Source organism: Patella vulgata, chromosome 3 (assembly GCF_932274485.2).
Source record: "Patella vulgata chromosome 3, xgPatVulg1.2, whole genome shotgun sequence".
Classification (NCBI taxonomy): Eukaryota; Metazoa; Mollusca; class Gastropoda; family Patellidae; genus Patella; species Patella vulgata.
This window is the reverse complement of record NC_065881.2, coordinates 75906578-75922174: the sequence shown is the minus strand read 5'-3', so window position 1 is coordinate 75922174 and position 15597 is coordinate 75906578. Positions and strand designations below refer to the sequence as shown.

General features: G+C 33.1%; 1 protein-coding gene across 3 annotated transcripts in view; it reads left to right on the top strand.

Annotated features, from left to right (window-relative positions):
• Positions 1-15597, top strand: part of LOC126816677 (ataxin-1) — a 123945-nt gene that overhangs the window by 60997 nt on the left and 47351 nt on the right. Inside the window, exon 1 of one of the 3 annotated variants that reach the window (XM_050543404.2) lies at positions 14165-14647. The exons of the other annotated variants lie outside the window; for them this stretch is intronic. Within the exon in view, the coding sequence (XP_050399361.1) occupies positions 14626-14647 (22 nt within the window). The 5' untranslated portion in view covers positions 14165-14625. Of the gene's footprint in view, positions 1-14164; positions 14648-15597 lie in introns of those variants that run through there. 3 annotated transcript variants of the gene reach the window in all.

The following is a 15597-nucleotide window of genomic DNA, read 5'->3' as shown; positions in this document are numbered from 1 at the left end:
TTTATTTGCCTGATGATTGCAATACTTGTAACAACTGGACACTCTTGTTTCTGGTTTGACTATATAAATAGCATGATTGAATGAAATATTCTTCAGTCAATTTATGTTTATGTCTAAAAGTTGTTAAAATGTTCCCAGGATGATTTCTCAAATTAGAACCAACAAATATTGTTTACTGTTGTCCTTTCATTGCTACTATATATAACAATTTTCTACTGATTTTTTTTTCTTTTGAAAGGTGATTAATCTGTAGTACCTTATTAGTGAATTATTGAACTAAGATTGAACCATATGTTAGTCCCAAATTTACCTAGTTTGTATTGAATGGATGTTATAAACCATATGTTAGTCCCAAATTTAACTAGTTTGTATTGAATGGATGTTAAACCACATCTCTCTCTCTCTTTCTCTCATACAGACATTTTTACCAACAAATTTGTTGTTAGTGGCCTTATTGCTGTGTTTATTACAGGTATGCACTGGTCAGTACTGGTCAATAAAATTAACCTATATCAGACCAACATCTCTTCATTCAGCTTTTCTCTTCACAACTGGTAGTTTGATGTATTAACAGCCATTTACTTGACCGCTAGATCAATACCACCATGTTTAAAAGGAAAGCAGTGTTTAACCACGGGTCGACTATTGACAGTGGAAAGGCTTTCTTAAATGGGGGTCATTGTCCGGAACCATTCACTTGATTTGATATTTGTTGTTTATTTCTATCAATGTCTGTATAGTTTGTCTTGTCCACAGGTTTGTCGTGTCCACAGGTTTGTCTTCTCTGTTTTGTTCTTCGTGTGGAGCATTTCTACTGCACTTACTATTAGTTTAGCTTCTCCATTTTATCACATTTTTTTTATTGGCCCGGAAAGTTCATCGGGATTTTCCGACTTCGTTTTCCCTTGTCAGTGGTGCTGGACAGAGGGCCTGACAAGGACAGCTGTCTAGTCATTCGGATGGGATGGAAAACCGAGGTCCTGTTTATACATTGGCATGCACATAAAAGATCCCTTGGCAGTTGGAATTAGATGTAAGAGTAGACCATAGTGCCGCTGCCAGAGCAAAATTTCTCTCATAGCACACACTGTATGGTGTATGCTCATCTTTTTTAGCCCAGTCGGAGCAGAACAGTAGGACGTTAGACCACATTTCATTTCATTTTTATCACATTTTGTAAAGAAAGAAAATTTCTTTCACCTGTTCCTATATCGATATCTTTAATAATTAGAAATTTCATGTATGATTTATCAGTAATCAAAGTTTACAAATAGATGTGTTTAGAATTAAAGCGATCCAGCTGAATGTCGTTTTCTCCTTTAGCCTGAAGATTCTATTTATAACAAATGAACTGTTAGAAAAAAATAATTATATTCTTTAACAATAATGGCATTGGATGGTATTTATCCTATCACTTTCATTTGTCTTGATTGATATTGATTTTGTGAATAAATCTTTCCAGATGAATAAATGGAACAATATTCATTTTGTAATATGATGGCACAGCCACAGCCATGACCCAAATAGGGTGTCTGTCATAATTTATAGAAAGGTATTTTAATTCCTTGTAAATGAATAGGATGGAGGACACTGCCATGACCTAAATATTGTGTCAATTATAATCTATAGAGAGGAATTATTGGAAGTAAAGAAAATGAATAGGATTTTAACTAGATTAGAACGGTCGGCCATTTAATGATTTAATTTAAAAATGGAAAAGCAAGGCTAAGTCTTGAATATACGAGTACTGTGATTATGATAAACAATCGATGCAAACATCTTGTCAAAACTACAAACGGTGATAACTGGCTCAGAACAGATTAATTTGAATTAAATTTTCAATATATTAATTTTGCATTATCTATTTCTGAACTATTATAGCAAGAATGACCAGATCTGTATCGAAAACTTATATAATGCATCTTTAGTTTGAATTAGAATGTCATAATGTATCTACTGATAAAGCAATGGGCATGTTTTCCCTGACACCAACTGTAAGCCGAAATAAAAAACAACCTAAATGATTAACCATAGCGGCCCTTTAATGATTATTGAATGATTAGGAGAGTATTAAATCAGTATTGACATCCCTTTAAGTTAAGATGGGTATGACCTAAATGTGGTTAATAGTAGTATTGGATCGTCTCATTCACAGTGGCAGGAAGGTTGAACTGTCGACCACAGTTCTACAATATTATATTGATCTTTTTCAACATTCTATGTAAGGTAACCAGTCAGCTGATATGTACATGTATTCAGGTCTCGACATTCATCTAGTAAAGCTTCCACTCTTATAACCACAGTTGTCGTTGTCGTGTCGGCATATCATATCGACATAACGTGGACCACCGGTACGCAGTGTCTCTCGAAGTTCACTAAGAGTCGATTCAGTTTAAACAAGCCAATATGCATGTCTTGCCTCTCACTAAGTTTTGACTTTGTCATATTGCTTTTTGACTGCAGCACTGGTCGGCTTGAAACTGTGATTTGAGTGACATGTCGTCAATAGCTATCAGACTCTGCTAACCAGTTGTATAATATAAGTATTATATAGTTTTCTGGTATTGATTAGACAGACTATAGACGAACTGGTGTAATTATCACATTATTACTTAATCAAGGACATGTTATCGTATTTTTATTGACAATCTGGTGCGAATAGGGTGTTTGTTTGTGGCTCACCAAGGAACAGTAGAATAATATTTACATCCGATGTTCTGGGGTTAACAGCTTTATAATATGTAAGTAATTTTGTGTTTGTTACGTTTATTAATAATTTAAATATTCTGTATCACTTACCTGTTATACATGTTGATAATTCTACCTGAAATCTGTAACATATTGATATTTTTCACCTTCACACAGGTGGTAAAGTTGAATGATTCATTGAGAAAAAAAACTGGATTGTAAAATAGAAAAAATAACTTTGAATATATTTATATTGAATTGTTGAATATTTCTTGAAATAGCATATATAATTTATATCAAAAGGTTTTCTAAACTTACAAAATTAGTAAGTGGTATCAGTTTACTGGAAGTTGAAACTTATTTTATTGTATCGAAAAAAAAACATTGTACAATACAAAAGGATTTGACAAAAGTTATAACGATTTAAACGTAGTTGTTTTGGAACGGGTAGCATGCATTGTCATGTGCACAACACTTGTCATCCCTTTAAATTTAGAATCAAATCCACTGGGTAATAGATAACCATGACGCAGTTTCCACCAACAGTTATATATAAGATACTAACATTTCTGTGAACTTAACAGGTGACTGAGATATGATATGCTCATTGACTTTCTAGAGTATATTATTAATTAATTACCTTGCTTACAATTTTGCATTGTGCATTTATTCTCAAGCAGGTTGACACCTGTAGAATTATTACTCAAATAGATTTCAAGTTATGTTACATCAAGTTTTGTGGGGAAAATATTTTTATACACCTACATTGAAATGTGGTTGATAATTTTCCTCACACCCTATACATATCTGTCTGTCTGGCAAGTTACTAAATGTCTAATTAAGGATTTATATAACATTTAAGACCTATAGAAAGACATGCAATAGTCAGATTTAGCTCTTGCATAAAGCATCTTTAAGGTGTCAGGAAAATATTTTAAGTAATTTCATTTTATAAGAAAACATCAAATAGAATATTTAAAAAATGTTGTCATTACAAAATAAATTATTTTAATGAATGATTATGTGTTAAAGGAGCCAGGTCTTTAACTCAATATCATCCACAGTCTTCGACATTGCAAACACGACTTATTGGTCAATTTAAATCAACCCTGAAAAGTTTGGCTTCTGATAACTAAAATTTAAGGAAAAATTAAAATTTTAAAACTGGCATACGAATCATGTGCCAGAATGCTTTGGAGCGCTAGTTGTATGAAGCGACTCGATGAACAAGGCTAAACATATCGTATGTAGGAGAATACTACCGATGTAGACTGAAATAACCAGAGGCCAAAGACCGCCATTCAATTCATACTCTTTGCGTTTTTCACCGAACATAACTGATTAGAAATTACAGTAAAAGCAGAAACAATTGAATGTAAATCAGTTTATATACGTTCATATTACATTATTATATGCATTGCGCCCCATTTGTGTCCATTTCTAGGTGCCAATGAATGGTGAATAATTCCTTTAAATTGAAATATTTTCAATTTCAAAAAATAAAAATTATTAAGTTTGTTTTACAAAATATGCTGGTAGTGTATTCATTCTATTGTTTGATGTAGCTTATCGTGATTAGAAAGAAAATGTCAAATGTTTAAGAATATAAAGTACATGTATTCATAAATCTGGAGTATTTGATAGATTTTTGGATGAATTCCTAAATCAGCTTCTTGATCTGAATTTGGTATAAAAAAATCTCAATGACAATTTATCAATGTCTTATGGGGGTTGGATGGCTGAATGGTTAGCACGTGGTTTCAATTCCCCGGTTGTATTTTGACAAGGAGTAGGGTCGCCTGTCCAACCTCGTGGGTTTTCTCCAGGTCCTCCGGTTTCCTCCCATTGCTAAAGGCCCCTACGTGCAAGCAAATTATGGAAATAAAACTGAACCATATGTAAGTCCCGAAATGACCTAGTTTGTGTCGAGTGGACGTTTAACCCCATTTCTCTCTCTCTCTCTATCAATGTCTTAATATAAAGCATTCGTGTGTCGTGGTTTGTACTTTCGTCTTTCCCAGGTACCAAGATCATGTACCATTTTATTTATTACGTCCATTGGCATTATGCCTCTTGATATCTTTGCTTTTGAATTGCAAAGATTTTTATGAATTTGCAGGATGTTTAAGAATGTTTTTTTAGGCATGTTTCACCTAAAAACAGAAAAAACTCTGGTGTTTTCACTATTTTGTACATCAATTCAGTTGAAGAACAATTGTGCGATTGCCTGGCAACCTATTTTTTTCTCAATGTATGTTTCATAATCAGTTTGCATGATTAAATTTACGACTTTCGATTGATATGATTAGACGTGGACACTCCTAGGGCAATTAGGGATGGGTTTTGTAAGGATAAATCGTGAAGTTACCCATGTGTGTATTGGGGGTGTAGTATAGGGATGATACTTCTACTTGACAAGAAAACTCGAACCACCTACGCATTATGTAATGTATTAACAGGATATGGGTGGACAAATGGTTCAATGCATGATGAACATTTTATGATAGTGCTTGTAGTATAGTAGGTAAATTTTCTTGGCTCCGAGTTCACAAGGCATTCTCAAACTTAAGGTAAGAATCCACTCAACTTTCCATCACTGTTTATAAGATATATCTTTGATCCAGAAATACAAAACTTTGCACATAGTTTCTTATGGATGTATTCAATACATTAAAACAAGAGTTTTATAAAGGTCTATATTTTAGTCAAAATAAGGCGAACAGTTTTGAGTAAATTCTTAACTTAAGCCTGGGACTGTTTTGTGAACTTAGGGCCTGATCGTCAAATGGTTGAATACGTAACTTTTCAAGCACTTGTTTCATTCTTCCTGGAATTATGAGTTGATTCATTACTGAACTGCTTTACAAACTTCTTGGGCCATTGCCTAGATCAGGAACCAAATGTTTCCGTCTTTGCTGAGGCGGTTAGGAAGTTAAGATGAAACTCCGACTGAATGCCACATACATTGTAGGTGTATTTAAATCTTAATAACTTTCGAACAAACAATTCATTTCTTTCTGATAAAAAAGGGTTTCGTATACTCTTGCAGGAACACTTGGCCAACACCATCTTGTTCACCTTGAAAGGGCATTCACCCCATTTGACAAGACATACAGCTTGAGGGAAAATATAAAATTGAAAAAACAATTAGATGTATGAGACAGTAATAAATTTGTTACCTTTCCTGGTTTGTCTTGAATCGCATTTATTTTTGAAGGTGTGGCTGGTACATGTATAATGAATGTCAAGGTTAAACAAATTAAATCTTTTGCCGATAACTTTTGAAAAAGGTAATGATTTGAAACTAAATGTACCAAGTATTAGTTTTATTGTACTGTAGAACTGGAATTCAATTGTACAATATCTCAAGGTCACTAAATATGGCCGTTTAAGGGCACATTATTTCAGACTGAAAAGCAAATTTAGACTAGTCTAACTCTTACCAAAATCCTGAACGTAATTTATGGCCATCTGAAGTCCATTGCTGCCATCTTTATTTTCTTAAGACTTGATAGTCAACAACTGAAGAAGACCTCATTTCTGTTTGTCAAGCTACAAAATGGAAAGCACTTAAAATGGACTTCTGACGCATTACAACTGTAAAGTCAATCTAATTAAAAATTGAAGATTTCTTTTAAGGTCAGAAACTTTCCTCAAATGTGAAAATGTTAACTGTGAAAAAGAAGCAAAATTAATGTGAGCAATAACAACATGTTTAAAAAATCGATTTTTTAATTCCCTTTAGATTAAACATTCCCTTCAGATTACCTGTCTTCATTATCCCACTCGGAGCAGAACAGTAGAACATTAAACCCCATTTCATTTCATTTCCCCTCAGATTACAGTACGTAAAAGTACTAGCTGTATTTTAAATGTTAATTTAATGTAGAAGAAAATTTAAAACAAAAGAAGAGTTTAAAGATGTATTATGCAAGGTTTAAATAAAGGGCTGGATGTTCTTGATATAATAATTCAAAAATAGATAATGAAAAGTGAATATATTGAAAATTTCATTCAAATCATTTTATTCTGAGCAAAGTTATGACTATTTAAAGATATAGCAATGGTACTTGACAACTAGGGCTTGTCCATTTTATTGTTAAATTTTAAAATATCATGGATCTTAATCCATTTAAATCTCGGCCGTCCAATGATCTATTGAGTTGATTATAGACTTGTCAAGTTAATGAACGTCTAAATAAATTTAAAGCCAAAAGAAAGACCTGCATGCAATGGGCACATTTAACTCTTACATGTACATAATGCATATTTAGTTTAAATTACCATGATAGATAAAAGTAACAAATCACTGACACAAGTATTTAAATGTCAGTTTACAGACACAGAAAACTATTGGGGGCGTATATAATTATTATTTCTATCTTTATTAAATACTGCTCAGACACATTGATATGTACATGTACATAAAAAAATAAAAAATCTTACATATCACGTTATGTATTGAATGGATACATTTGTTATTTTCTCTATGCTGATAAATATTGTGATATGCTTGACATTGATCAACTTAACAGACGGCAGTAGTCTTTATCAATTAGTCTTTTTGTTAACACATATTCATGAATCAATTTGATGTAATTCTTCTTTTATACCCAGAATACCAAATGCTCTTACAGAGATTTGTCCTTTGAAAAAGAAAAGTCATTAATTTCCAGTTTAGATAATGCCAAAGACATTATGAATTGATCAAAATACGTTAGGTATTCCACTATAGACTTTATTAATTGAAAAACATCATCCAGACTCTTGGCAATCTTCCTGACCTTAACATAGATTTGATAGAAAGATTAACCAGTGTTATTTGACTAACCTCACTAATCGGGGAATCTTGCTCCATTTCGATCTGAATCCAAACACAAAACCTCACTCAGTCAGTTAACTAGGTACGGTATGCTGCTTGTGAATTATGGGAAAGGTGTATCCCAAACCAAGGAAATTCCTTCAGGCTAATAGGGAATAATTCTTCTAAAACATTTATATTCAGTAAGTTTTCATGATTAATTTTATAATAAAAATTGAGCAATATACATTAAATACTTTTCAATTGTTTTAATGTTATATTCGACAAACACTTTTTTCATTATTTAATTGATTAATTGGTAAAATTAAAGAATAGAAGATGGAATGGATGTATGAACAAATAAAAGAATTAATGAATGAAGAAAGTTATTAAAATGAAATAAGACACTGGCAGAATGAGTACTCTTAGGTGAATGAATGGAAGAATTAAATAGTGAATTGAAAGTATGAATAGAATAAAGAGAGTTAATGAAACATACATTATGCAAGAGCTAAATCTGCCTATTGCAGGTCTTTCTTTGGGCCTTAAATGTTATCTGAATTATTAATTAGACATTAATTAACATATCAAGATTATAACCAACTCTTGATGGAATCATTAGTCTAAGATATTTAGTGGATAAATGGATAATTGAGACTTTATTTATTATCGAACCAATGGTAGTAATGACGATCAAGGCTAGCCTAAAATTGGATGGCTAATATTTTCAGCATATTTTATTTTCATTATCTATTTTTTAACTATTATATAGCGAGAACTGTCAGCTCTTTATCTAATCCTACCTAATACCCTTTTAATGAATGGAAGTGTGAATAAATGGAAGAATAATATATTGAATGGAAGAGAGTTTATTAATGAATTAAAGTGTGAATTAAGAGTTGTCATGAATAGAAGACTAAATAAATAAAAGTATGAATGGACTAATGAGAGTTAAAGCATGAATGGAAAAATAAATGAAAGAATGAATTCAATAATGAAAGTTTTAAGTCATGAATGAAAGAATAAATGAAAGTATGAATAGAATAAAGAGAGTTAAAGCATGAATGAAAGGATAAATGAAAGTATGAATTCAATAATGAGAGTTAGGTCATGACTGTATGAATAAAATAATGAAGAGTTATCCACCCTGACAATAAATTAAAGAAGATTAACTACCATCAATTGTATGCTCTACTTAATTAATTTAGATCAATCAAATTGTAATCTGTATCGAGGGCCCTTATTCACGAAAACATAAATTAAGTTACAACCGAAATTTTAAGAAATACTGCAACTTCATTGGATATATGCAAACTGATTTTACTGTTCAGCCAATTGAATTGCAGTATTTCTTAAAATTTCGATTTTATCTTTGTTTAAGTTTTCGTGAATAAGGGCCCAGGCCATTTCACTCATAGCACACTGCATGGCGTGTATGCCCAGTAGGTGCAGAAAGGTTGGACATCAAACGCCATTTCATTTCATTCCATTTATATAACAGCTGATCTAATGTATCCGTGTTTGGGGTAAAGAACGGCAATCATATGAATGGAAAATATGTGACCTGAATATGTAAAGTGCTGTCTTATTTCTGACTTAAAAATTATACAGAAGGAAAAAATAAATTAAGTTTTCTCCATTATCATTCAGGGAATACACCAGTTTGACACAGACGGACTTGAAAGTCGTGAAAACCTCGTTAAAGATGCATTATGTAAGAATTTGATGAAGAGCTGGACGTTCTTGCTATATAGTTCAAAAATACAAAAACAAATTGAATATATTGAAAATTTCAGTTGAATTACTTTATTCTATGCAAAGTTAGGAATGTTTGAAGTTTTGACAAAATGTAGTGTAGATTGTTTATAGAGTCTAGATTATCTATTTTATCTTTAAACTCTTAAATGACTGCAGTCTATTTTATCTTAAAACTCATAAATGGCTGCAGTCTACTTAAATCAGAGCCATCCGTGGCCCAGAGTTGATAATGGGTTTATCATGTTAATAAATCTTTAAATAATAATTTATTTAACATTGGAAGCCAGAAAAAAGACAAGCAAGAGGCAGATTTAGCTCTTACATAAGGCATCTTTAATTAATGTATATCTAGTACTAGATGAACAAATAAACAAGACACAATTTTATGGGATAGATTATTTATCAGAGTTTTATTTTACTTATACATGTAAAAAAAAATTGTATTCCATAGAACTGTGTCCTGTTTATTTTCAGTTCATTTACTAAATGCCATTGAAACAATTCAATTGAGATGAACAGAGGATGATATAAATGATTGAATGAGTGGATGAGTAAACGAATGAAATAATTATGAATGAATATTATAAAGCACTGGGGTAGTTTAAAACCTGTTCTAAATTTATATATAACTGATATAAAAATAACTTTAGAATGTGTGAAACTGATAGGATAAGAGCATTGAAATAATAAACTGATGCAACTAATAAACCTAAAAATAACCAGTTTTATTACATTCCATTAGAGAGATATTAAAAGACAAAATTAGTCTGAAATTAGACCTTTCTGTATTTAGCCAGGGAAATAGGAAAGTCAAGGGGATATCATATAGGATTTAACAAAAAATGAGATTTAAAATGAATTCAATGGATTAAAATATAACAATGTATGTGTATTTATCGCTGATGTAGTAACCTTAACGTAATAGAACACGGCTACATTTGTAAACCTCTTACACAGAAATAGTCGTCTGCTAACACATCGATAGTTTATTGATGACGATATTGACGTATTTTATTAATGAGACGGATAGTTGTAAGCGGAGGGTGAAAAATATCCTTTGATTAGAGTTGTTTAAAAATAGATACTCGGCGACTCAAATAACGGTAAATTTTTATTGAATTAAACGCAAGTTGCGGGTGAAACTATTATTGGAGTGATATACGTCAGTGGGTGACGTATATTTATGGATTGACCTAAACTATAGGAAGTGGAAACGAGAGCTGATGTCGTATGTTGTCATTACAACATAGAATGGTTGAGCTAGCGGCCGCATTGTTCCTGAGTAACTAGGTCTTCGTATCTCCTTAATCATTCATTTCCTCAATAGTGCAAAAAACACAGTAATTGAAAGATAATTCTCTAATTGTTTCATGTCTATTTTGGGAATAGAATCTCTGCAAATTTCAGTTATTGAAACATTCATTGCTGTAAATGTCTGCTGTATGAGTTTAAAAAGTTCAAGAAAGGATTGAAAGAGATTTTAGAAAATAGAATACCGTCTGTGTCACTAATTACATTATATTTTGAATGAATGAATTCTATTTAAATATATTTCTGTAAATGTATTCAGGTAAAAATTATAAAAGGTTTATGTCTTGGACCGTTATAGTTCTTTTGATTACCATAATTCCTCTGAGATTTTTCTGTCTGCTGTAACTATCATTTTGTATGCCAACATTTCAGCCATTTTGTATTTAATTCTTCATCCCTTAACAAGTTAGTATTTTTACTGATGAAACGATGATTTTTTTTAGATTGTATGCTATTTATTTTAATATCAAATGCACCATTTTGACATAGTAAAAATTGATGCCATTAAACCATCTGTAATTGGTTTGTTACCTGTTTTAATTGGAAGTTTGTCATATTTCAGTGTGGAATTTTGTGTCTGGGCAATATTTTCCTCATAGCACACTGTATGTCGTACACCTGTCTTTATTAGCCCAGTCAGTGCAGAAAAGTAGGACGTTAATCTCCATTTAATTTCGTTTAAATTATCGGGTATATCAGAGGTACAAACGGACCCAATCTGCCACCTTCAATTTATTTGGGAATTTAGTGTTGTGTACAAATAGACAAAGGAGAAAATATCAATGAGCAATGTTTTGATTTGTGTGTCTAAAGATTAAAACAAGATTTTAGGGGTTTAAAATAAACCATACGTGTACTCCACATGTCCTTGACACCTGTACAAGATTCTAATTCTGTGAATGTTTCTTTTTTTGGTGGGGGGTCACGGTGGCTAAATGGGTAAGATGCTGGCTCGCTAGCCTGGAGGTTGGGTTTCCGATCCCTGCATTGGCAGAGAAAGTTCATCCAGATTTTCCGGCGTGATTCCCCCTAGTCATTCAGATGGGATAAAAAAAAACCAAGGTCCCATGTACACATTGGCGTGCACGTAAAGATCCCTTGACAGTTCGAATTTGATATAAGCGTAGGCCGTAGTGGGCAAAATTTCCCTCATAGCACACTGTATGGTGTATACCCATCTCTTCATTAGCCCAGTTCGGAGCAGAACAGTAGGACATTAAACCCCATTTCATATCATTTCATTTCACTTTTTGGTGACATTTTAAGACGTAGATTGATAAAGAAATAACGGCAGGTTTTGAATGTTCCCAGAGTCAATTGAGCATTTGAGTCCTGTTTTCCCCCTGTCAGTGGTGCAGTACGTAGGGTCTGGCAAGGAACAACATCTAGTTATTCAAGTAGGAATCCCCAAAAAATGAGGTCCTGTTTACACCTTGGGGTGCCCAAACAACCGTTGAACGTTGTAATCCAATTGCTGCCCAGACCAAATTTCCCTCAAAGCACTACATAGCACACTGCATGTCATATGCCTGTGATAAGCCAAGTTGGAGCTGGAAGTAGGAGTTCAAATACCATTAAATCACCTCCCTTAAAAATGTATTTTTCACTGATTTGTTATAATCATGTATTATGTGGTATTAATTGACTTGATAATGTGTAATATAGCCTCTATGATCAAGTTCATGAAGATCGTACTAAGTGTTACACAAGTGCAGTATATGATGTTTGTATATGGTGTTGCCATGTATATGACATAATGTCTATATTTATAATATATGATATCTAGTATCCCATGATATAAGTAATATTATGCTATATATCACCCTGTTATTATTTCACATTTATCAGATGAACACATTTTGCATTAATTATTACTCTGAAGGAAATACAAAATGTAATCTGATATCAATTCAACATTATCGCAGGTTTCCATCCTTTCCCCACTTGGTTTTGATAAAATTAAACAGGATTTTAACATCCTACTAGGGACCCATGGTGGCTCAGTGGGTGAGACGTTGGATCACTAACCTCGAAGTCCCATGTTCGATCCCTGCATTGGCCGAGAAAGTTCATCAGTGATGTTCGACCGAGGGTCTGGCAAGGGAAACGTATAGTCATTCAGATGGGACGAAAAGCCAAGGTCCTGTGTGTACACATTGTCATGCACTTTAAAGATCCCTTGACAGTTGGAATTCGATATATGCCCGGGCATAATTTCTCTCATAGCACACCGTATTTGTCACATCCGAACTACTAGATGCTGTTGCTTGGCAAGCCCTTTTATTGATGTGGTACCTGGTGATAATTTATTTATAAACAAAAACAGAGTATGTATGAACCCATGGTGAAGCCAGATATGTCGTGTTGAACATTACTGAGCTGTAGTCCAGACCCCAGGACCCAAGTCAAGCCAGATATGTCATGTTGAACATTACTGAGCTGTAGTCGGGACTCCAGGACCCAAGTGAAGCCAGATATGTCATGTTGAATGTAATGTAACTGAGCTGTAGTCTAGACTCCAGCCTGGAAGTACTAATTTTTGTAACAAATCTGTGCCAGACTAAATGAAAGGCACCAGATGAATTGTGTCTGACAAAGTCTGAATATATGCTGACAATGTCTGTGACAAATGCCTTATTTCCAGGCTTGCCCAACTGCAAAAATAAGAAACTTCAAGTTCAGTCCTGCTCATCGAATATCTATTACCGCTATGTTGTTATGTACGCAGTAGTTGTCTTCCCATCTTCTATGCTAAAAATAATTCACCTGTTATTAGCCGGAAAAAATATGAATTATTTCGAATACAAAAAAAAAAGATTGGCTCTAGTATTAGTTTAGTTACTATAAACTATGACGCGTTTACATAATTTGTCAGAGATTTGCCGCAAGGTATTCTCATTCAAATTGACGAGTTTTGGCAACGGTGAACATTCTCGATGCATTATTGATGTGGACATTGATGTTTGCCTTGATGCATCGATGCGTATGGAATTTTACTTGATATGGGCACTGCTAAGCAGTTTGATGTAATCATTTAATAATCCAACTAACAAATTGTCGCAATTGTATGTTGAAATTTTAAAAGATAGTCCCATGATATTTGATATCAGACTGCCAAGGCAGTGATGATTAAAAAAAAAAATCCTCCTTTAAAATTCCTGAAACTATTATATTTTTGCTGGTGACGAATATAATCCTTGAGTGGCTTTTAGTGATTGAGCACATTAAAAAAAAAAACATAATTTATATGGAAAACAATCACTCGTTAATACACATATGGCACCACATTTCCACAAGTATATTCTCTTATTGTTTTCAAGAAATGTTTGATGCTTGAAAACGATAAGAGAATACTTGTGAAACGTTGTGCCATATGTGTATAAACCAGTCATTGTTTTTTTTATTATATTCTTTACATGACTATATGTATTGTCAGTTTATATGAAGCATCCATCTACGAAACATGTAATACATTGAATTAAATAGTGTGGCCTATTACTCATACATGTGGGGCAGAGAGGCGAAAGAATGATGGAGCTTTTATTTACCATTTCAACATTCACTGACTGACTGACTGGCTGGCTGGCTGGCTGAGGGGTTGGTGTACTCTATGAATCTTCTCTCTCTCTCTCTCATACCAATACATCTTGTGACTGGTATTGGTCTATTGAGTTGAAAGTTAAAAATAGACCAACCCACTTACCCGACCAGCCCATCAGCTTTTACTAGTCTCACTCACAACTAAAGCACATGCTTGCTTTATAGCCTAGTCTGTCTGTCTTATTTTGTCACTTGCCAAAAATGGCAAATCCACGATAGAGTAGTAGAATTAACCAGCTGTTTACTAGAGCAAGCATTTTACCCACAAGTTAGCCTAGAAATAAACGAAAGGCAGGAGAACCAAAGTTGTTTAGAGTAGTGTGTACAGGAAGATAGTTGAAATAGTGTAAAATTTGGAGCGGATATATACATATTTATATATATTGGAGAGTTATGATTTGTAAAGTTGAATATAATACATGGATTGTACCGGATCATGTAGAAGTATTATTGATTCTGTTTAGCGTATGAGACGGATCTGTTACGTAGGTACAGTATTTATATATTATTATATATATATGGGAGTGTGTAGTATAATACGATTGTATGTATTAAAACTGTGATATGTTGTACGACCTATATATATATATATATATATATCATATTGTGTAGTTACACACTTTAGGCAGTTCAGCGACCATTGGTGAGTGTAAATAGTTTACTACATTTATTCCTAACTAAATTCAGTGGGTTAAGCTCATTATTTTTGTATTTAAATTGATTGAATAAGGTTTGTTACATATTGGAAACCCAAAGATGACTTTTTATTTAAAAGTCCAAGAAATTTGAACGGTAATATGTTGACATCAGCTTCTATATATGTAAAATATTATCACCAGGGGGTAGAGTATTTTCAATGGGGTCTAATATATTGCTGACTAAAGTTAAAGTGAGGTTTTAAGACTTGTAGGCAGTTAAATTATCCTGAATGTTTGGACTGCATCTGATTTAATGATTAGCTCCAAAGATTATTCTGTAGCTTGTATAGTACAAGAGCACCTCAACCCTATTTCTGGTGAAGTTATGTGATATCAAGTGTTATAGAAAGAGAAAGGGAGAAATGGGCTATAACACCCACTCGACAAACTAGGTCATTTTGGGACTAACATATCGAAACCACGCCACTTGACTCAATGACAGACCTTATTGTTTCATGCGTTTTAGAAAGAATAAGCTTACCCTTCATAAGGCTATATTAAGTTCCCCCCCCCCCGGTGTCCATTGATAACTTGATTTATAAGGTGGATGAAAAACACCCTGTCTGTTAAGATTACTTTACTGTAAAAATGCAAAACTTTGCAGAAAATAATATAATAATAATATATTCCAGTAAACATAACTGCTACGCAGCGCTAAACTGAAAGTAACAAAATTCACATTGACCAACAGGTTTCATTATCAAATTCCTGTTTGATTCCTATTGGTTTCGTCTACTAGAC